Source organism: Dermacentor silvarum, chromosome 7 (assembly GCF_013339745.2).
Source record: "Dermacentor silvarum isolate Dsil-2018 chromosome 7, BIME_Dsil_1.4, whole genome shotgun sequence".
Taxonomy (NCBI): Eukaryota; Metazoa; Arthropoda; class Arachnida; order Ixodida; family Ixodidae; genus Dermacentor; species Dermacentor silvarum.
The window spans coordinates 176,892,350-176,915,439 of record NC_051160.1 but is presented as its reverse complement, the minus strand read 5'-3'; the positions used below and the strand labels follow the sequence as shown (position 1 = coordinate 176,915,439).

The following is a 23,090-nucleotide window of genomic DNA, read 5'->3' as shown; positions in this document are numbered from 1 at the left end:
GCTAAAGCATAGTTCACAGGAGCCGCAAACTCACCGGCTTGTAAGCGCATAGCCATGTCATATGCCAGGCACGACCTAGCAATTGCCTCGCCATGGCCAGTGGTGGAGATGGCACACACAGAGTCGTCAGCGAACCCACCAGCGCCCACCAGAGGGCTGTCACCCACCCGGCCGCAACGTTGGCCCGTCAGGCCCCCTGTCGATGTGGCACACGCCACATGGCCGGCCACGTCCACTGCCACAGCACCCACTGTGTCATGCTCTCTGCGTCGAGGTCAAGCGCTCATTATATGCAAGACACGCGTCTGCAACAAGGAGGAATGTCCTGTAATAAGGTAGTGTAGGTAAATTGAAACCACAATTTAGTTATGTTCAGAAAAAAAGATAGAAAGCAACACAGGCACTCTCGCACTGGTCTCATTCTTTTCTTGCCAGACAACAGGAAATCGATCAGTTTAGCTGAAAGCTTTTCGACACGTCGTTAACATTTCCATCAACACTGTTCCATGAGCAGTGCCATGTGTACGTCATGTGTACCATGCGAAATAAAGAGTGCGCTTCAACTTTTCATTTATTTGTCAGATATCGCGAGTTATCTTTTGGTAGCCATGACAAAAGTTCGTAATAGATAAGACGACAAATTTTTATTCTGAAACAACGTTCATGCCAACCGCAAAGAACATGATATAGTCGCAACGTCCAAAACAGGTTGCAAAGCACTGCGAGGAAAATTCCTCTGCCATTTTCCACATGGTGTGGGCGTACCAAAAAAAAGAAAAAAATACTCCATCTCCCGCATCCACACCATGTGTGGATGCGAAGCAGCGGGGAGATGGTTAGCTTGAGCGGGAGATGGTTTCGCGGCAGCGGCCCGAACGCTCATCGCGGCGCTGCACAGGAGAGAGAATGAGGCGCGCGCGCTCCGTCATTTTCATACCGCGGAACTACCCTGGCGCCCCCAGCTTAGTATGCAGCTGTCGCACCACTTTACGCATCACCTGTCGTGCGCGCCGCTCCGGATTCCTAGAGGAGAGAAAGGGGGGAGCTTAGGATAGGAGCGAGAGGGGGAGGGGACGCGCATGCGCTGTGGGGGTGTGGCACGCGGGCGCCGCTCCGTAGAGGACTCCTAGAGGAGAGAAAGGGGGGAGCGTAGGATAGGAGAGCGAGGGGGAGGGGGCGCGCATGCGCTGTGGGGGTTGGATACGCGGGAGGGACGGACAGAGCCGCCGGCAAGAAATGCTTCGTATTCCGTGAGCGCATGCGTGACAGGGAGAGTTGGGAGAGGGGAAACTTTCCTTCCGCGGGCGCCGCGCAGGAATCGCAAGCGCTATCAGCGCCACCGGGTGGGTCACGTGAGATCCCGCTGATATCGCCCGGATCTCTTTGGTCTCCAGCAAGCGGCGACGGCGGAAGTCTCTGCCGCCGCTCCCGTATTCCCGCACGTGGTTAGTCAACCGCGTTCTTGCCGCGGCAAACGCCGCGGCCCCCTCATATTCCCCAGTTGGTAAGTCGGAAGCCCTTCTTTACCTAGTGTATTATTCTCTTCGAGGGAACCCTCAGCGATGTCAACTATAGCTAGCTGGCCTGCTCGAGTTAGTTGCAGTCGTAATAAATGCTTTCCGAGTGTACACGTGGTTGTCGTCTATTGTTTCCTTGAGCTTGTACCGGACCGCGGTTGATGCGCAGGCATGCGCCAACCGCGGGGCTCGGTGTGTCGAGGTGAGGGCCGTTGGCATCCCCCCATATCCCGACAAATTTCAGAAAAAGAAAGTCACCTCTTTTTTTAGATCTTGCAAGAGCCACTCAGTCCTCAATGGACGAAAGCCCAACGAATAATATACACTGTTTATGTTAAGTGGAATTGGAATAAAAAAGGCATTTGCTCAGGTTTTCATCAGTAAACTGTGGTAGTGATGCTCTAATTCAAGATAGACGCCTGCCTTCGTCCCGCCTAATAAATTCCCATTTGAAAGAGTAGCTGATGTGCATTCTGATCTTAAGTTCTAGCCATGAACAGCCACTTTGCTCTAGTGCATTGCATATCGCAAGCTTGCGCCGTTTCATTTCTTAATTTATATCGCGGCCACATTGAATTAGCGCAACGATGATTGAACGGTTTTCTGAGTGTGAATGGAAGCAGCGATAAGCATGAAATACATTTTCTGGTGCAGTCACTATTTTCTTCTGATCGAGGGGTAGCACGTGGACTAACACTTTCATTTTTTATGCTTGGATGAACGGCTAGACCGGACGAAACAAATTGTGCGCGCGAGGGTAACTTCAGTGGGCTTTGAGTGCTGCCCGATTGATCCGTGTTCACGCCCTGTACAAGGAACCTTCATGTTAGCTAAGCCTGGTACACTTATCACTTTAATGTGAAATAACGATTTTTTTTCGCGCTTTGAGATTTACTCACTCCACTATGAACGAAAATTTAGCGGAGGCAGAGGAATGCCAAGCCGCCGGCGCCGCTAAGCTGGGACCGCTGGCCGCGGCGCCCTCTATCTGGTCGCAGCAGAGCTACTCGGTGCGCCCGCGCGCGGCCGAACATAATCTGGACGCTCGCTCGCGCGCAGTGTCAACACCTAAATATTCTTCCACCGTGCTATGTACTGACAAAGCACGAGCTTATGGGCAATTTGCAGCGAAGCATGCAGAGATGCGCTTAATTTTGTTTTTGTTATGCTAATATCTACAAGTAAATTATAATCAGCTTGCCCAGCAACAAATTTTAATCAATTGAGTATTTGCCTTGCTTCACTCACTTCTTATCGACGTTGATGGATCGTTGGACGGTGTTGCGGAAGGACTTGAACTCCTCCAACCTCTGCTTGGCCTTAGCAGAGACGAGCGAGCCATTGTCAACCAGTGGGATCCCCATTTCTTGAGCAAAGCTATCTGCTGATGGCCCCACCAACAGCACATGCTCTGTCTGCACAGAGCAGTAAAGTGATCACAAAGTAACAAAAACCATTCCCGGTAGAGCCAAATTATTTTTCTCAAACTTTCTCGTTTAAATCTTAATCAGCAGGTTGACCGCTGCATACGTAGCTCAGATCTGGATTGAATTACTATTCATTCCTAACCTGATTGCAAAACAACATGCATCTTGCATTTCAAGCCAGTGTAAAATACTGCAGGAACTGATATATACTTGTCAATGTACAGTCAGCTTAGGTGAGAATGCAAACTGGAAATAACAGATCAGAGTGCTTGTTATGTGTAATTTCATGTGTGTCACACATGAAAGTGTGACGTGTTACTGTCCTGCGGCCAATTCCTAAGCAGATAGTAGTCCCAAGTGTAATGCAGGCAAAGCTGCAAATGAAACAATGCATCCAACAAGCATGAGTCAACACAGAATTGTTCCCGTTTGAATTTACGCTGATAGTTTACGCACATAAAAAGGAGGAAGACAGTGCTGCCATCAGTGTCGTAAGCCATTTTATGCACCTTTTGCATTGTACAATGACAAGTATGGATCTATACCAACCATGTGAATAAAAGAAGGTTCAGTCACCTGTATCATTGAATGGCTATACCTAGAATACAACGTAACCTGTGCCGAGACACAAAATAATTAATATTGGAACTCTCACATGAAAGTTGGAGACCAGAGCATTACATAGCACCAGGTACCAATAGAACACGTGAAGGCACTGAGCTATAGGGCAGAAATACGAAATAAAGGCTCAGAGAAAAGTGATTAATGATGGCAAGCCACAAAAGGGTGCTATGTCATGAGCCAGAGACAATCAACGAGAAGAAAGGGAACCGAGGGACCCGTTTTTTATTAATCATATCATTACACGTGAGATGCTCTCACCATTGTAGCACCATTGTCTCACCATTGTAGCACCAGGTAGCATATGTGGATTTATTGACCAGTTTCCATCACCCAAAAAAGATCACGTGCTCGTGACGCCTTCGGCAGAAAGGATGTTCCACATCCGCCACTAGGTTTGTGAGCGGTGGCGCTGGCTAACACTCCCACACTGTAAAAAATTTCCGTAATTTTACAGCAAAAACCTACGTAAAATTTACGTAGACCATTCTGTTTTATGAAAAACGGCGGTATTCTACGTAAAAAAGACGGACGTGAGCTCCGTTTTTGAAATACGGAGAGCCGTCCGTAATTTCATGAGGAGGGCAACTGAACATGTTACTAGTGAAAAATGAACACGCAAAAAATATAACGAAAAGACACTGTCTACTCTCACTGCCAGTTACATATATCACCATAGATAACGCTGTTTGAACATTATTCGCGTGCGAGCATAGTAAACACACAAAAAGGAGCAGGTAGGGTTTGAGCGGTGGCGCTGCTTACCACCCCTTCATCGCGCCTACACGCTGGGTTGGATTCCTCCAGCACAAACAACTGTACGAGTAGGGTTGCCAGATTGGGCTATTAATAGCCAAATTGGGCTACTTTTTGCGAGGCTTGGCGTCGAAAATTCAGAGTTGGCTACATGGCTATATTTGGGCTATTTTTGTATTAAGGACGTCAGCACTGACATAATTTGGGAACGCCGGTTTATGAAAAGCCAAAGCTCATTGCTGCGAAAAAGTTATCTAGGCAATCTCGAAGGCTGTGTTTTTAGGCAATGTCGGCGCTTTCCAGGCTAAGCTTTCTTTTTGTTTTGGTTTCGGCGCCATCTGTTGCCGCTGCACATGTGGTTCAGTAAGAAAACCGTTCTCAAAACTAAGCATGAACAAGTGGGCGAAATACAGCCGTGCATATAAGAAGGAATGGGAGAAGGACCCCTCTCTCAAAGGTAAATTTTTCTTTATGCGCATATTTGGTTTTAAAAGCGTCTGGTGGTGCGTTGTTTCGGAATGGAGTAAGAAATTCGACAAATTTCTTACTCTATTACAAAATGCCCGAAATTCATTCCGCATTCGAAGGCAACTATTGCATCTGCAAAGCATAACGCCATTCAGAATTTAAAATATTGTAGTTGAGAATGAGGATGCTTTAAGGTAGCGTGAAGGTCTTGCGTGAGGCTCCCTCATGATCACGAGCGCGCTGTCGCACTTCGTACTTGCAGTGGACGTACTTTGTGCTCGCTCGTCGTCTTCCGTTATCTCAAGATCGGTAGCCACGGACGGTGCGCGTGGTGCCGTTCCATCCCCTCTTGCCCTTCTAGTCTTTGGAAACACACAGATACTGCCGGCCCACTGGCTTTATTAAAGAAAGGATAATAGAATGCGCGATAGGATATTTATTGCGTTTCCTTTTTGCAGAAGTAAGAAGGCACGTGCGCCATTTTCAGTTAGTGTGACGTAGTGACGGTAACGGAGGGTGCGCCAGCGTGGTCGAGCCGATTGTGTTCGCGAAGAACGGGTTATCAAAGTGCGCGGGCTCGTTTCCTTTACTGTTGTCTGCCCAGGCGGGCTGACAACCCGTAAAATGAGTATTTCGGGAACGTGAGAATGCTTTTACTAGGTTTAAAAAAAAGTGCTTGTCTATGATAAAATAACGGGTAACTGAGCAAGAGGTATTTCCTTTTATTGCGATAGCAATTATATGGGGACTCCAAGCGAATTTCTACCCTGGTTGTGGTCGTCACTGTGAGGTTGCGTCTAAAGTTCAAACACGGTAACATCGTCGCCGCGCGCGTATTTGTTCCCTAGCGGAATTACATTTCTTTATTTTTTCAAGTCACACTGAAGGTAACGTACACAGCCTCCATCGGAAATTTGGCAACACACGCATTCGTGCCTGCATTCACAGAAACTTACGCACACGTTTTCAGATTGCCCGAATCTTGCCAGGGAATCCCTGTTTAAAAATTGCACAGTTCGACGCTTCGATACTACTACCACCTGGGTTATTGCCAGCGCCGTAATCCAGGTGGCAATTGAAAGTGTAAACTTTAATTCACCTCTTCTGCTACGGGCGAGCAGGTCGTTCCGCTTTTGCACTCAAAGGCGAGTTGTAGTCACAACTGTCCCTTCTTCGCACGAGGAAAATTCGAGAAGGTTTCAAGTTTTCTCCAGAGTCCAGTGTGCCTCTAAGCGGCAGCATTTGCTAACTCAGCGTCAAGCTGCTTTCAAGTAAAAAATACAAAATTGAGAAAGAGAAAGAAAGAGAGCGGGATAGAAATGACATGCTGATTTTATGAATCAAGCTTAGGAAAGGCATCACTATTCTAATTGCATTGAGCTCGGGCCGCCTCTTGGGCACACGATCGTGACCAGCCGAAGGTGACCCTAGAGGCTGGAGCTGGCAGTATTTTGCCCGACACTTATAGAAAAATGCCTCGAGTAAAGCGAGGCGTGAACGTGGCTCAGTAAATACTGATAGCGTCATGAATCAATCGGAAACGAAATCCTTCGGCTCGTAACAATAAGTGGTGTCCAAATCCACGTCCGAGTGGCACCTCTCACTAGAATTCTGTACACAGATCTTGAGGCCACTGTTGTGCTGGTAGCATGCGGCGGAAGTAATTTTGGAGCCGAAAATACGCAGTGAACCATCTGCACAATCTATAAGACACCTGGAGGACATCATCAAACTTTCGGCTATGTTTTTGGCTACTTTTGGGTCATAAAAAAGTTGGGTCTGGCTATCTTTGGGCTACATTGTGAGATCATTTGGCTATTTTTTGTTGGGGCCATCTGGCAACCCTACATGCGTCATCCGCCAGACAGTCCCCCGAAGCCAGCGAGTGCGGCCGCGCGCGCGTTTTAGCGCTCGCCCGCGGCGACCCGTCTGTCCCCTTTTTTTTGTAAAGTAGCCTGGTTTCGTGGGCTCCCGGCGTATGCTTACGTTCCTTTTGCACTGGGACAAGACACCACTGCACTATTGGATTACGGCAAGGTGAGAAATTTGCTTTCACAGTCTACGACGCATTTAGGCTTACGGCACGGGACCGAGACTTAAAACGCAGTTAGCGAAAAACAGCTCGGCCGTCCTGGCGCAGTTAATTTGAGTTAATGAATCGTGCTGTGACATGTTTCCGAAGCTTCCTAGGGGATTATTGTAACTTATTTCGGTTCTGTTGAGGCACACTGGCCGCGCAGCGTGCTGTGACGCAGTTAGCGAGAACCAACTCGGTCGTAGTGCGCAGTGTAGTGCATCTTACTAGAAGAAGTTTGTGCCGCTTTCTCTGACGCCAGACATTACTGAAGAGTAATTTCGTTACTTTCTGGGGTACTTTTGAGGCACGCTGGCCGCACAACGCGCTGTGACGCAGTTAGCGATAAGCAGCTCGGCCGTGGTGATAAAGTTAGTTTGGCGTGTAATGAGGGTCAAGTTTGTGACGTTTTTTGTGACCCCGCAACAACATATACCTTCTTTCGGTACTCACGCCTGTTGAAAACGCGATGGGCGATTGCCAAGAGTGATAACATGGGAGTGTGCTGCTGGCGCCGGCAGAACGCGCGAAAGATAACGCCGAGGAACATATTGTTACGCGAACGTGTGGTCGGAAGACACATACTTCGCGAGCATGTCTGTGAGAGTGCGATTAAGACGCTCCGTGAGGCCATTCGTTTGCGGATGGTATGACGTGGATAGCTTGTGCCTCGTGGCACAGGACTGCAGGATGTCCGCGATAACTTTTGACAGGAAAGTCCGGCCACGGTCTGTGAGAAGTTGTCGCGGAGCTCCATGTAATAAAATCACGTCGCGTAGAAGAAAATCGGCAACATCTGTGGCACAGCTGGTAGGGAGCGCTCGGGTGATGGCGTAGCGCGTGGCGTAATCTGTAGCCACAGCGATCCACCTGTTCCCAGAGGTAGAAAGAGGAAAAGGACCAAGTAAATCTAAACCAACCCGAAAGAATGGTTCCGCGGGAATGTCAATTGGTTGAAGGTACCCAGCAGGGAGCGTCGACGGTGTCTTGCGTCGCTGGCATTTCTCACACGCAGCTACGTATCTTCGAACGGAGCGAGCAAGCCCTGGCCAAAAGAAGCGTCGGCGGATCCGGTCGTAGGTACGTGACACACCGAGGTGACCGGCAGTGGGGAGGTCGTGAAGTTCGTGGAGAACAGCCGAGCGAAGGTGTTTAGGGATCACAATAGTAATGCTATTTACAAAAGATAGCTGCAGCGCTGGCCAGATCAGCCGATAGCTCGAGAGCCCAGAGCAGTTCGTCTTCTTCGTCTAGGCGCCCGCGCGCCTCGTTCAAACAACCAAATACCACACGCGTGTAGCAATATCACACTTGTAATTCGAAAATTCCGTCTTCTAAAGGACTGAAAACAGGCTTTGCACCCACGCATTTGTCTTGAGTGCCTGTTGCGTCCGTCTCTGTGTATGTCACGTACCGGCGAAGTCGCCCGTGTATTTGTGGTGCCAAAGTGCAGGAAATAGTGCCCGGAAAGGGGGGAACGCTTGTAAATCAGATGTTTTCATATATGTTTGGGATGAGTCGGGTATTTTCTACGCCATGTATGTAAAAGCGAATTGCTTTTGTTTGTAATGCCGCCCATTCACCGCTTTCGCACGTTTCGCCTCTACACGCAGTATTCCTATATCTAAATACCAAAATGACTCATGCTTGTAACATGCTGTTACGTGCTTGCAAATGTAACATGCTTGTAATTTACTTTTATTGCGATAGCAATTATATGGACACTCAAAAGCAGATTTCTGCCGTCGGCGTCGCCGTCGCTGTCGCCGTCGCCGTGAGGTTCCGTATGACGTCAATGGAGATGAAATCGTCGCCGCGCGCCGAACGCTGTATGTGCGAGTGAAAGGGCGCGAGGGACGCGCGCTTTCACGGGGAGTGAACGCACGGCGGAGAACAAACGCGCGTTCTGCTCTGTGCTCCCTTATGATGATGATAAGTGGTTCTTGAGGGAAAGGGAAAGGTTGACGCTATCTTCTGCAGCCCTTGAGGGAGCACGGCTCAGCGCCAACGGGGAGGGGTAAGTGGGAGCGAAAGAAGGGATAGAGTGGAGTCACCATGGCTGGGCGAAGCAAAACCGGCAGGCATAGGCGGCACGTATCAGGCCGAGATGGAAGGCCTTGGTGTGCCGCAGAGTCTGCAGGGGTGTTGTGCCAGACCTGTTAGGCCCGGGATGGGATGGGAGGCCACGAGGCCTTCCCGCTTGTAGAAATGTCCTTAGAGGCGTGCGGAGAGCCCTGACGAGTCAAGGTACTCCACGACGCCTCGAAGTGCAGAAAGGTGGTGTCGGCCGGGGAAGAGTAGATCTTCCTCCTTGCCAGAGGGGAGGCCCAGGCGGCGGAACTCCTGCAGGAGTGGGCCCCGCTGCTGGAGGTACGCCGGGCAGGCCAGCAGGAGATGTAAGGGCTGCAGAAGTAGGCGTCTCTTTCCTCCTCTGCAATCACCATATATGTAGAGCAAACGTGCCTTCTTTCGACGCACGAAAGGCCGTGGGGGGAGGGGGAGGGAAGGTAGGCGACGTTTAGCTGCGGCACCAAGTGCCTATTTATATCAGAGGCTCCGGCAACAGTCACCAACGCCACACGCATTTTGAGCGAACGCGGGCAAAACGCCGACGGCGTCGACAACAGTTCTGCGTGTTGCCGGTGCTGCTGCATGTCCAAGTTTATACAGCTGATAAAGCTGCTATCATTACTCCGTATAGCTCTCTTCAAATTTGCTATCGCAATTGATGCTTCACCTTTCAGGTGAAACTGCGACAACTTTTTTATCGATAAAAATGTACTACAATGGAATGGAGGGGTCAAAGACTGCATTTAGCCAGCTTCTAGAATTTTTACTTAGCCACGACGGTACCACAGTGAAAAAGGTACCTTCAAATCTGTGACGTCATGGTCACGCACCGGCGCTGGTGTTCTGGCCAGAATGTCAAAAAATGAAACTTGGACTTTGTTTTCTCTTTTAATTGCCAACTTATACATATATATCGCCGTAATACAAACGAAGATGGAGTTTTCAACGAATACTTTATCAGTCCAAACTAATTTTGTGTTTCTCTCCAGTGTCCCCAAAAGTGCTGTAATGGAGCGCTCCGCGGGAATTGCTGCCCTCTTCTCTCCCGACCCTCTCCTCCTACGGGAGCCGCAAGAGAGGAGGATGGCATTCGCCTTCAATGCCGGCGCTCTCGTCCCTGAATACTCCACCCTTCTCCCACTATTTCCTTCTTTCTCCCCCCCCCATTCCCCTCCCCTCAGATGCTGAGCCGTGCTCCCTATAAGGGCTGCAGAAATATGCATCTTTTCCCACCTCGAACCTCTACTACTACTCCCTGAATACAACACACACATGGCGCATCGGCTCACATGTAAAGCCACCTATACTACGGCTAAAAATGGGCTGGTTAATGGCTATTTTATCTGCGGAATTACGCAACCAAACGCGTGCTACCTTAATATCATAAATGCTACAAGTATGCGCCTTGAAGCGCATATCATTCCTTTATTAATGAATAGCTTTCTAGAAGCGTCGTGTGTTCGTTTAGATTGAGAATCGTCGCCGATGGTTTCTGCACATTTTTTTTTTCAGCTGGTGCCGTCCGGTGGAGCTTCGTACAGGAACTACTGCCTTACCTGCTGGTGTCACAACGTTGGATGAACGCACAAAAAGCGCCGAAGGAGCTTTTATATAGAGCAAAATAAATATTTCCTAGCCAGAGACAAGGCTGACGAACAAACGCATGCACATGAATTGTGGACGTGAGAGTGCTGTCCACACTGGAGATGCATTTTAGCGATGACGCCTTCCTGCCACGCACAGTTTACCACCACGCTGAACTACTCTCTTCTGCACTTTCACATACCTTCCAAAATGTGCCCGTAACGATATGCTGGCCCCTTTCTCCTACGTAAACAATTGCTAGTGGCGCTCTTTAAATTCTTGGTGGATTGAGGTACCTTCTTGAGCGTCATTCCCAACGAGGACATGTTGACGGCTCTTTGCAAAGATAGATTTTTGGGAACTGCCGCCTGGTCAAAATGTGAGTGACATGGAGTGGATCTAATTTGATAGGCAAACCACGCATGTCCCTTCCAGAGCCGAATTACATGTGTCACCGGGACGTGCCCACTGCCCTCCCCGGAATCAATCACGGGTTAATTCGCCCAAGCTCTGAACAGCTGAGTGATTCCTCGCTGCTGCAGTTTCTCCACATGGTCACTACACGTTGGTTACGTGGGACCTTCACTCTTGTGACATCTCGTGCTTGCTGGATCGCTACTTGTTTAGCACGCATACTTGATCGGTGATGAGCATACTGTGATAAGCACAACGTGGTTTAATAAACCCCTGTTGGTGACCTGACTCCATCCGCATCTGTCGGTGAATACCCTGCTATAGCATCCCCTGTGTGCTGTGGAGTGGAGGAGCATTTTGAATATTGCTACAGAGTAGCTTTCGCGCAAACCCTTCTCCATTGTCTGCATTTTTATGTCTTCGTTTTTTTCATGGTAACCGAAAGCCCCTAAAAACCATAGGTCCAGCCGCACTGAAGAAATTGCCAGGATGGCAGCCTATTGTTTGTGATTTGATCTTCTAAACCAGTGGCGTGCAACACATACTTAGTATCTGAATGCTTATGTCAGTGATATTCCGCGAACTGCTAGGCACCACAAGCCATTTTGTGCATTAAGGGGACCATAGACATACCTTAACAAGAAATGCATCCTGAGAAAATCAATTACATTGTGGGCAAGGGTGGCGATGTGGGCTTGTTGGTACATGCCAAAACCACAAGATTATGAGGCACATTCTCGACTCTTGATTATTATGGACCACCTTGGGTTCTGTAACATGTATCATCATTTATTGTACCCTTAAAGGTCCCGTCAGGGAAAAACATAAGGAGGAGGGGGGAGACAGAGGAGTGAAGCGGTCATACATAGACATGGGAAAACAGAATGTGAAAAGTAGCCTAATAATAATAATAATAATAATAATAATAATAATAATAATAATAATAATAATAAAAAGTTGTCGCAGTTTCACCTGAAAGGCGAAGCATCAATTGCGATAGCAAAATTGTAGAGAGCTATACGGAGTAATGATATTAGCTTTATCAGCTGTATAAACTTCGACATGCAGCAGCACCGGCAACACGCAGAACTGTTGTCGACCCTGTCGGCGTTTTGCCCGCATTCGCTCAAAATGCGTGCGGCGTTGGTGACTGTTGCCGGAGCCTCTGATATAAATAGGCACTTAGTGCCACAGCTAAACGTCGCCTCCCTTCCCTCCCCCACGGCCTCTCGCGCGTCGGAAGAAGGCGCGTTTGCTCTACATATATGGTGATTGTAAAGTAGGAAAGAGACGCCTACTTCTGCAGCCCTTAAGCGAGCACGGCGCAGAACGCGTAGTTGTTCTCCGCCGTGCGTTCACTCCCCGTGAAAAGCGCGCGCCCCTCGCGCCCTTTCACTCGCACATACAGCGTTCGGCGCGCGGCGACGATTTCATCTCCATTGACGTCATACGGAACCTCACGGAGACGGCGACGCCGACGGCAGAAATCTGCTTTTGAGTGTCCATATAATTGCTATCGCAATAATAATAAAAGTTGTCGCAGTTTCACCTGAAAGGTGAAGCATCAATTGCGATAGCAAATTTGTAGAGAGATATACGGAGTAATGATATTAGCTTTATCAGCTGTATAAACTTGGACATGCAGCAGCACCGGCAACGCGCCGAACTGTTGTCGACGCCGTCGGCATTTTGCCCGCGTTCGCTCAAAATGCGTGCGGCGTTGGTGACTGTTGCCGGAGCCTCTGATATAAATAGGCACTTGGTGCCGCAGCTAAACGTCGCCTCCCTTCCCTCCCCCTTCCCCCCCTCCCCCACGGCCTCTCGCGCATCGGAAGAAGGCGCGTTTGCTCTCCGATTGTAAAGGAGGAAAGAGACGCCTACTTCTGCAGCCCTTAAGGAAGCACGGCGCAGAACGCGCGTTTGTTCTCCGCCGTGCGTTCACTCCCCGTGATAGAGCGCGTCCCTCGCGCCCTTTCACTCGCACATACAGCGTTCGGCGGCGCGCGGCCACGATTTCATCTCCATTGACGTCATACGGAACCTCACGGCGACGGCGACGGCGACGCCGACGGCAGAAATCTGCTTTTGAGTGTCCATATAATTGCTATCGCAAGAATAATAATAATAATAATAATAATAATAATAATAATAATAATAATAAAGAGTAACAAAAGGGGTAAGTATGACAAGCAAAGTACCAGTATATAAAAGTAAATATTTCAGCTGTGCGGGCGAAATGAAAAGCGGTGTGCAAACAAACAAAGTGGCCAAAAAAGGCATGGGACCGAGGTGTGAGGCGGTCATACATAGGCATGGGAGAACAGAAGTGAAAAAGCAATGTAGATGTAGCGTGCATGTGTTGCACGTGAAGAAGTTTCTTAAGCACGAGTAAGCAGACATCTACAAACTGAAACTTGTCGCGAGGTGAGAAGGTGGCAAAGACTTCCGACACTGTTCGACGAGTGTCCAGCTCTGATCTGGTCAAAAACCTCCGAGCCGCCGCCAGAGGCACCGGCAACAGCCACGGATGCCGCGTGCGTTCAGTGCGAACGCGGGCAAAACGCGAACGGCGTCCACAACAGTTCTGCGCGTTGCTGGTGCTGCTACATGGGCCCCCAGCTAGTGAAGAGGCCCGGTGAAAGTCGGGAGTCTGAACGATACGGAACAACGCTTGCTGGTTGTAGCCGTGGAAGGGGTTAGCGGATGCAACGAAGTAGCGGCGACGGGGATGAGAGGGGAGGTAAGGTCTGGGGTATGCGGCAGTGGGTCTTCAACGATGGCTGCTTTTAGGTGGTCATTAGAGACGGGGTCCTGACGCAGGTGCAAATCAAGCGTATAGATCGTGTCATTGCGCTTGATGATGCGATAAAGCCCATCTTAAGGGCGCTGCAAATGTTTGCGAACTGTGTCGCGACGGACAAACACATGTGTTGCCGTCTCCAAGTCAGGACGGATGTAGAGCGAATCACGGTGTTGTGGGAGAGGATGCGGGACACAAACATTGCGCAGAGCGGAGCGCAACTGCACCAAATACTCGGACGGGTCGGACAAGGCGAGGGTGATGTATGGTCGAAGAGTGCTCCAGGAAGACGGAGCGACCAACCATAGACTAGATCAGCAGGTGTACACTTGATGTCCTGCTTTAACGTTGCGCTGAGACTAAGCAAAACAAGACGCAGGGAAAGTGTTCAGCTGATCGTGTTGGGTTGTGCCCTCAAAGGTGCCTTCAGTGTCCGGTGGAAACGTTCGACCATGCCATTTGCGATAGGGTGGTATGCTATGGTACGAATCTGCGAACTTCATAGCAACTTTTCTGAGAGTCCACGGCGACGGATGGGCGTCCAGACCCACACGCAGTCACCGGTATTGTAATGGACGTCGCGTCGACCCTGGTTGTATCGAAGGGTGTCGGTACGTTGTTGGTTCCGGATACGATGCCGAGCAAGCTGGCGAGCTTCTTCGACTCTTTGCACAAACTCTTCCACGTTTTCGCTGGTCGGGCTATTATCAGACACAGGTAGCATGGCGTCCAGTGTTGAGGTGACGTGGCGCCCGTATACAAGTTCGAACGGCGTAAACTGTGTAGTCTCCTGTACAGCAGTATTATACGCAAAGGTCACATAGGGTAAAATCTCGTCCCACATCTTGTGCTCTACGTCGACATGCATGGAGAGCATATCAGCCAGCGTTCTGTTCAGACGTTCCGTTAATCCATTGGTTTGAGGGTGATAGGCAGTGCTCTTGCGGTGAGAAGTATGGGTCAGCTGGAGAACGTCCTGCATAAATTCGGCTGTAAATGCTGTATCGCGATCCGTGATGAGAACAGACGGTGCACAATGTCGTAGGACGATGTGGTGGACGAAGAACTTGGCCACTTCATACGAGTTTGCTTGCTGAGTAGCTTCGGTTTCGGCATACCGGGTTAAGTAGTCGGTAGCGACGACTATCCATCTGTTGCGCGAAGAGGTCACTGGGAATGGCCCAAGTAGATCCATTCCTATTTGTTGGAACGGTGCTTGAGGAGGGTCCACAGGGTGGAGTAAACCAGCCGGTTTAAAAGGCGGTTTCTTGAGACGCTGACAATCGCGGCAGGTCGTTACGTACCGTTGCACAGAAGAAAAAAGCCGGGGCCAGTAATACTTTTGTCGTATCCTTGCTAATGTCTTAGCGAATCCCAGGCGTCCCGCGCATGACTCATCATGGCAGGCTTGCAAAATGTCTTGGCGCAGCGCCGACGGCACGACAAGGAGGTATGTATTTGGACAGCTTCCGCAGTTTTTCCTGTAAAGGACGTTGTTGCGCAAACAGTACGATGATAAGCCGCGCAAGAGCGAGCGAGGTAAAACACGTTCAACTCGTTGAAGGTGCTCGATAAGCGGCAGCAGTTCGGGGTCAGCGCACTGGTGCTCAGCCATCTTTACGGCGTCGACAACGCCGACAAATGGCAAGTCATAGTCAGGGTCCGATGATGTCGTAGGGAGCGGTGCGCGTGACAAACAGTCAGCGTCACTGTGCTTTCTTCCAGATCGGTAGACAACGGTTATGTCGTACTCTTGTAAGCGTAGGCTCCAACAGGCTAGTCTGCCTGAAGGGATGATCCTTGAGGTTGGCAAGCCAGCACAGGGCGTGGTGATCGCTGACAGCCTTAAAGGGTCTACCGTACAAGTACGGTCGGAATTTACTAATTGCCCACACAACCGCTAAGCATTCTTTTTCAGTGGTTGAGTAGTTTTTCTCAGCCTTGGTGAGACTGCGGCTTGCATAAGCAATGGTGCGTTCCGCACCATCTTGCCACTGCACAAGAACTGCACCGAGACCCGCATTGCTGGCGTCAGTATGTATTTCTGTGTCTGCGTTTTCGTCGAAATGAGCAAGTATTGGGGCAGCTTGCAAACGCTCGCGCAGTTCATTGAACGACTGCTGCTGCTCGTCCACCCAAATGAAAGGCACATCGTCGCGTGTAAGCCGTGTCAGAGGCTCAGCAATTCTCGAGAATCCCTCGACGAAGCGTCTATAATAGGCGCACAAACCAAGGAAGCGTTGGACAGCCTTCTTGTCTGTTAGTGGTGAAAACTCGGCGACGGCAGCTAACTTGTCGGGGTCTGGTCGGACGCCTTTAGGACCAACGACATGGCCAAGAAATTTGAGCTCTTGGAACCCGAAGTAGCATTTCTCAGGCTTGATGGTGAGGTCGGCAGTACGGATCGCAGGGAGGACGCTCTCGAGTCGTGCGAGATGTTCGTCAAACGTGCTCGAAAACACGACGACGTCATCCAAGTACACGAGGCAGGTTTGCCATTTCAGTTCAGCAAGCACGGTATCCATCATCCGCTGAAAGGTGGCAGGTGCGGAACAGAGAGCGAAGGGGAGAACTTTGAACTCATAAAGCCCGTCAGGTGTCACAAACGCTGTTTTTTCACGATCCTGTTCATCAACTTCGATTTGCCAATACCCGGATTTAAGATCCAACGAAGAAAAAAACTTGGCATGTTGTAGACGATCCAATGCGTCGTCGATGCGTGGCAATGGATAAACATCGCGCTTGGTGACACGGTTCAACTTTCTGTAATCTACACAGAAACGTAGTGTGTTGTCTTTCTTTCTGACTAACACTACAGGGGAAGCACACGGGCTTGTGGACGGCTGGATCACGTCGTCTCGGAGCATCTCTTTCACCTGCTGCTTGATCGCTTCCCTTTCCACTGGTGACACTCTGTAAGGATGCTGGCGAACAGGACGTGCGGATTCGTCCGTAATAATGCGGTGCTTTGTGATGGACGTGCGCCGTACTTTGGACGACGTTGAAAAACACTCGGCAAATTCATTCACGAGACTCAGTAGACGGTCTTTCTGATGGTCTGGCAGAGCAGCGTTAACGTGAATCCTTTCTTTTAGGCTGGGTAACTCAGATTGTTGAGACGATGCGATTTCCAATGTGCCAATGTGAGTAACATCAATGATTTCGCGAAGAAATGCGATTGTCGTTCCTCGTGGTACATGCCGATACTCGTTGCTAAAGTTTGTTAGCAACACGACTGAACATCTGTTTCGCACCTGAAGAAGCCCTCTGGCTATGCAAATGTGGCGCTCAAGAAGCAGGGGGATGTTTTCCTCAGCAATTCCTTCGGCGTCGTCCTCCATGTCGCATCGGACAAGGGTAAGCACGCTGCTCTTGGGTGGCAACGTGGCGTGATCGTCGGCAACGTGAAGCGCGATGTCACGGTCGGTGTCATTACTGTTCGCTATGGCTTGTGTAGTAGCAAAGCTGACTCTAGACTCTTACAGGTCGATGATGGCACCGTTCGCCTGAAGGAAATCCATACCGAGTATAAGGTCCTTTGAACATTCAGGAAGAATGACGAAGTCGCCGATGTACGTGAAACCGCGAATGTTGACTCGTGCGATGCACCGGCCCATTGGAGTTATGAGGTGCCCTCCTGCAGTACGAATCTGAGTTCCGGCCCATTGCGTCGAAACTTTGTTCAGTATACGCGCGAGATTCTGGCTCATAACAGACGTATCCGCACCCGTGTCGATCAACGCCGTGACTTCGTGGTCATCTATGGTAACTGGTACGTCGCAAGATACTGACACCGAACTGCACTGATTTCTCTGCGTCTCAACTGCGTCATATCGCGGTCGTCGTAGTGGAGGATCTTCAGCGTTCGCAACATCAGTGACCTCATCTCCGCAGGTCGCTGGACTCAGTTTTCCCGGGAAGCAGGGCTGGGTGAGCGACGCCTTGTAGCACTCGGCGTGAAGAGGGGGCTGGAAGACCTGCGTCGGGCGGGTGACCGTGACCGGGTGTCACGGAATCGTGGGGCAAACGAGGTCCTGGCGTCCGCGAGGTATAGGCTTCAATCTCCAAGGGGCGTTTGCCATTGCGCGGGCACGGCTCATTCAGTCAAAATCCACGGAGCCCAGCTCGGCGGTAAGAACATGCCCTGTAGAGGTGATCGGCTTCACCGCAATGAAAACACAAGGGCCTCCGGTCTGCAGTGCGCCATACGTCGCTCTTGCGGGGTGGTCGTGCTTCAGCCATGAATGGCGTGCGGCGAGGCCTGAAGTCGCCAGTTGCTTGTTCCACGGCGCGCACACCATGAAAGTCCGGGACGTCACTCATACCGTGAAAAGTCGGGGACAACGAACTTCGCGCAACTTCCGCATACGACATGCGAGGCTGTGGCTGCCGTGTCTCGGGCTGTGGTGTCTCGCTTCGCTCGGGGACTTGGACTGCCTGCCTGATTTCCTCCCGGACGACCTCAGCCAGAGCGAGTCGCGGTACCGATGCCAGAGCCACCTGAAGCTTTTGGAGCTCTTCTCGAACAACAAGCCTAATGAGCTCCCGCAAGGCGTCGGTATTGTCAAACGGTATAGCGAGAGGGTCACGCGATATGGTCGACACATCGCGGTTGTACAGCCTTGTTCGCTGCTGCAGTGCCTTTTCCATTGATATGGCTTCCGCGAGAAACTCTGCAACGGTCTTTGGTGGATTGCGTATTAGGCCACCGAATAACTCTTGCTTGACACCGCGCATCAAGTGCCTTAGCTTCTTTTCTTCCGGCATGGACGGATCCGCGCGTCGGAAAAGTCGGCACATATCTTCGACAAACATTGGGACGCTTTCGTTCGGCCGCTGTACTCTCGCCTGAATTGCAGATTCAGCTCGCTCCTTGCGATAGGGGCTGGCATACGTGCTGATTAGCTGCCGTCGGATTTCGTCCCATGTTGATAAGACCGCCTCACGGTTCTCAAACCATGTCCGCGCATAGTCCTCGAGGGCAAAGTAGGCATTGCGTAGCTTGCGCTCCGGTGTCCAGCCGTTGAATTCTGCGACACGTTCGAAGTCATCGAGCCAGTCCTCAACATCCTCGAAGGTGTCCCCATGGAAGGATTTGGATATTAGCGGCTGGTTAAGGACGACCACGGTCGGTGCGGTCGTCCTTAACCGACAGGACACCGATAGAAATTAATCAGTCTCGGGAACGCGCGTAGTTTACGTACGGAAGTGGACTGAGGAAAATCGCGAATGACTTGCGCTTTGTTAGGGAGCGGCCGGATGCCGTGACGATCAACGTGGTGTCCAAGAGAGTCAAGATTAGGAACGCCGAACGTACACTTGGCTTTGTTCACGATCGTACTCGTCAATGCGTTGGAAAAGCTGTCGAAGGTGTGAAACATGGTCGTCTGCATCGCGGCTAAAGATGAGACGGTCATCGATGTAGGCAAAGCAGAACGGAAGACCTCGGGTGACTGTGTGCACGAAATGCTGGAAAGCTTGAGCGGCGTTGCGGAGACCAAAGGGAATCCGCAGGTATTCAAAGAGGCCAAAGGGCGCCATGAAAGCAGTCTTGGGAATATCCGAGGGTTCGGCAGGTATCTGATGATACTCCTTGACGAGGTCTATCTTTGAAAAGGCAGTTGCTCCAAGCAGTGGTGCTGTGAAATCCGCGATGTTAGGAAGGGGGTAGCGATCGGGAATAGTGACGTTGTTCAAGACGTGGTAGTCACTGCAGGGCCGCCAGTCACATGGGGACTTCTTGGATACCATGTGCAGAGGAGATGCCCAAGTACTTGATGATGGTCGCACAATACAAAGCATACATATAGTCAAATTCGGCTCTGTCAATCTTGAGTCGATTGGGTGCGATGCGTCGTGAACAACTGTGGACAGGTGGTCCTGTGGTAATACTATGGTGGGTGATATCGTGCTTGACAGGACGCATGAAATTGGATGGGTGCAGCAAGTTTGGAAATTCGTCGAATAAGTGCTCGTAGATCGATGAAGCTGGCTTGTTGGTAACAGTGCTGAGGCCGGCTGTGGACGCTATATCTTGCACCATCAGGTGTGTCGTAGCATCGACAAGACGCTTGTGGGCGATGTCCATAAGCAGGTCAAACCGATGAAAAAAGTCTGCACCAAGGATCGGGTAAGCCACGTCCGCTACAAGGAAAACCCATCGGAACAAACGCCGGAGTCCAATGTTAAATGTGAGTGCGGGTTCACCGTAAGTCACGATATTGGTCTTGTTGGCGGCTTGCAGCGTAACTTCAGATCGGCGCTTCTTCGGAAGTGCAGGCAAGGGTGGAACAACGCTGACTTCGGCTCCCGTATGTGTCCACTAGGAAACGGAGGTCAGACGCCTTGTCGTGAATGAAGAATAAGCGGCTGCTTGCTGGACCACCACCACTCGCCGCTTCTAATGGTGAGCCGGAGTTTCCCGAGTAAGTGCAGGGACACGCGCACTTTCGGGCGGTAGTGGAGGTGAAAACTTCTAATGAACAAAGAGAGAGGGTGAAGCCCGTGAGCTCCATGAAACTAGGTGTCGTCCTTAGTCCGGGACGTCATTGATCAAAGCCGCCACTCGAGCCCGTTAGACCACAGCTCGTTGTTCCTCTAGTCCGGAGCTGTTGAGCGCGGTCGCCACCCAGTACTCTCGAGTTGGGTGGGGAATAGGGGATAATTTGGGATTCTGTTGGCAGGCCCAGACCATGTGATACAGATCTGCCAAATTACCACAGTGCTGCCATTGCCCATTGATTTTGGGATCGAGATGTTTCACTATAGCTGGGCAGAGTAACCTATTAGTTTGGAGGCGCCGTAGGACGCGTTCTTTTGTTTTGGACAGGCCTTTCGCCGGAGGGGGTACACCCGGCCGGCGCTGCTCGCAGAAGTAATCTCGGATTGCACGGAACCGTAGGACATTCAGGCTGTTTAGGGCAAAAGGCAGGTTTCCGCTGAATAAGTGCGCGGGCTGCTGCGTCTGCAGCTTCATTAACTCGATGGCCCTGATGGCCTGGAGTCCAGATTATTCGTTTTGGTGCGGGATCCCGATCCCTGATGCAGAGTCTCATAATTTTGTTGGCTAGTGGAGAGATTTCCCCTGCCAAGTAGTTTTCACAAGCCCTTCGAGAGTCTGTGAGCATGAATTTGGATTGAGGGTGTGCAGCCGCCAAGGCGACAGCGACCTCCTCTGCTTGGTTTGGATTCGCGGCTCTAAATGAGAGTCCGTCCACCTGAGTTCCCTGATGGACAACCGCCACCGTGTAATATCCCCTGGACACACATCCACATAGTAAACCCCAGAACGGGAGCCAAGCTGTCTTTCGTGCGCTTTGGCACGTGCCTGTCTTCGTCCTTCATGTGTTTCCTTCGTCATATTACGAGGGAGTGGGGGCACCAAGAGTTTGGTGCGCCACAGCTCTGGGATGCGCTCTGTGTGTTCAGGTTCGCAGTTGTGTTGAATGCACAGGAGGTCCAGCAGGCGACGGCCCGGGGCGGTCTGCATAAGCCCTGTGTATTGATTTGAGAGGTGCGCCTCCCTGAGCTCCTGAATAAAGTTAAGTACCCCCAAGCCAGAGAGTTTGTGATTGGAAGTGCTGATGGGCAGGTCAAAGGCACGTTTGGCTACGTTCCTGAGGATTACGTCAGCCCTGTTCTCTTTGTGTTTAGTCATTCTTAAATACGGAGTTGAGTAAAGAATCCTGCTGGTTACAAAGACGTGGGCGAGCCGAAGCGCGTCCCTACCTCTTAACCTCCCGCGTTTGTTTGAGACTCGGCGGATCATACGTTCTACCTGTTCCTCTACTTTGCTTAACTTGTCCAACGTAGTTCCGTTTTTGGTTCTGTTATGTATGATAAGGCCTAAGATTCGGATCTCAGAGACCACCCGAATGGAACCCCCTGATATAGACAAGTCCAGCGTCGTCCTGTCTTTTAAGTTTGCTCGGATATGTAGAAGTTGGGATTTAGCTGGAGCAGACTGCAATCCGCATTGAGTCGCGGAGGCGTCCACGATGGAGGCGGCCTGCTGGAGACGGTCTTCCATTTCGCCTATACTGCCGTGATTTGCCGAAATTGTGATGTCATCGGCGTATAGCGCAGGATGCACCCCCCCCCCCCACCTGTGCCAAGACCCGCGGGAGCTTCATCATAGCAATGTTAAATAGTAACGGGGAGATGACCGCCCTTTGCGGGGTCCCTCGCGTACCCATTTTGAATGGTCCATGTTCCTCATCGTCTATGCGGAGAATCGCCAGTCTATCTGAGAGGAAGTCTCTGATATATGCAAAGGTTTTCCTACCGCGATGAGTGTCGCTTAAGTTGGTCAGAATGCTCTGATGTTTCACATTATCGAACGCACCTTTAAGGTCGAGAGCAAGAATTGCCCTGTAATTGTGTGCCTAATAGGTGGGTTGGATGATGTCTCGATTTAGTTGAAGGCGGATGTCTTGTGCAGACATATGCGGCCTAAAACCAAACATGGTAACCGCGAAGTGTCCCTTACTTTCGTGGTATGGAGAGAGGCGGTCTCTAACCATGGCTTCCATGAGTTTGCCTACGCAGGAAGTAAGCGATATGGGCCTGAGGTTTTCTGTGCTAATTTGCTTGCCGGGTTTGGGGTGACTAATGATGTTTTCCAATCGATTGGAAGCGGTTGGCCGTCCCAGATCGCGTTAATGCATTCCAATAGATGCCAATAGGCATCATCCGACAGATTTACTAGAAGTTTAGAACAACTTTCTGTGGGCCCAGTTGGTGCATACTTGATAAACTTTTTAAAGCGCGAACAAGAGCCAAGGCACAAAAGGAGACACAGGACAGGCGCTTGTCCTGTGCGCTTGTCAAGCACCTGCCCTGTGTCTGACCCTCCTTTTGTGCCTTAATTATTGTCTCTTGTTTGCGCTTTAAAAGTTTATCACATTTACTAGAAGTGTTAGAGTGATATGATCTCGGCGCGGAGCGGTGCCCCTAGGCATTTTGCCAAGCGCCACTTTCAGATCATGCATGGCAAATGGAGGATCGAGTTGATGGTTTTCCCTGCCCGCGTATTCGTATGCAGTCTTGTCCGGGTCCAGCTTGCGGCATAAGTATTTATCGCAAAGAGCGTTGGCTAGCTGGGAATTGGTTCCATGAAAGCCGTGCAAGGCCCGGCGGAGCTGTTTTTGTGTTTCTCCTCTGGTTTGCGTGAGGTCAATGAGACTGCGGAAAAGGCGCCATGCGCCCTTCGAGTTCATCTGCCTAGCTACCGCATTGCATCGTTCTGTCCAGTTTGAGTCGTTGAGTTGCGCCGCGTATTCCGCCGCTTGCATGCTCAGCTCAGCTATTCGAAGTTTGAGCTTGCGGTTGAGTTTGTTTTTCCGCCAGCGTTTGGTTAA

General features: G+C 50.6%; 1 protein-coding gene across 2 annotated transcripts in view; it reads right to left on the bottom strand.

Annotated features, from left to right (window-relative positions):
* Window positions 1-23,090, bottom strand: part of LOC119458717 (isoaspartyl peptidase/L-asparaginase) — a 221,336-nt gene that overhangs the window by 19,185 nt on the left and 179,061 nt on the right. For both annotated transcript variants that reach the window (XM_037720573.2, XM_049671392.1), the window contains exons 5-6: window positions 2,766-2,932; window positions 35-264 (exon numbers count right to left, since the gene is read on the bottom strand). In XM_037720573.2, coding sequence (XP_037576501.1) covers window positions 35-264; window positions 2,766-2,932 — 397 coding nt within the window. The remainder of the gene's footprint in view (window positions 1-34; window positions 265-2,765; window positions 2,933-23,090) is intronic.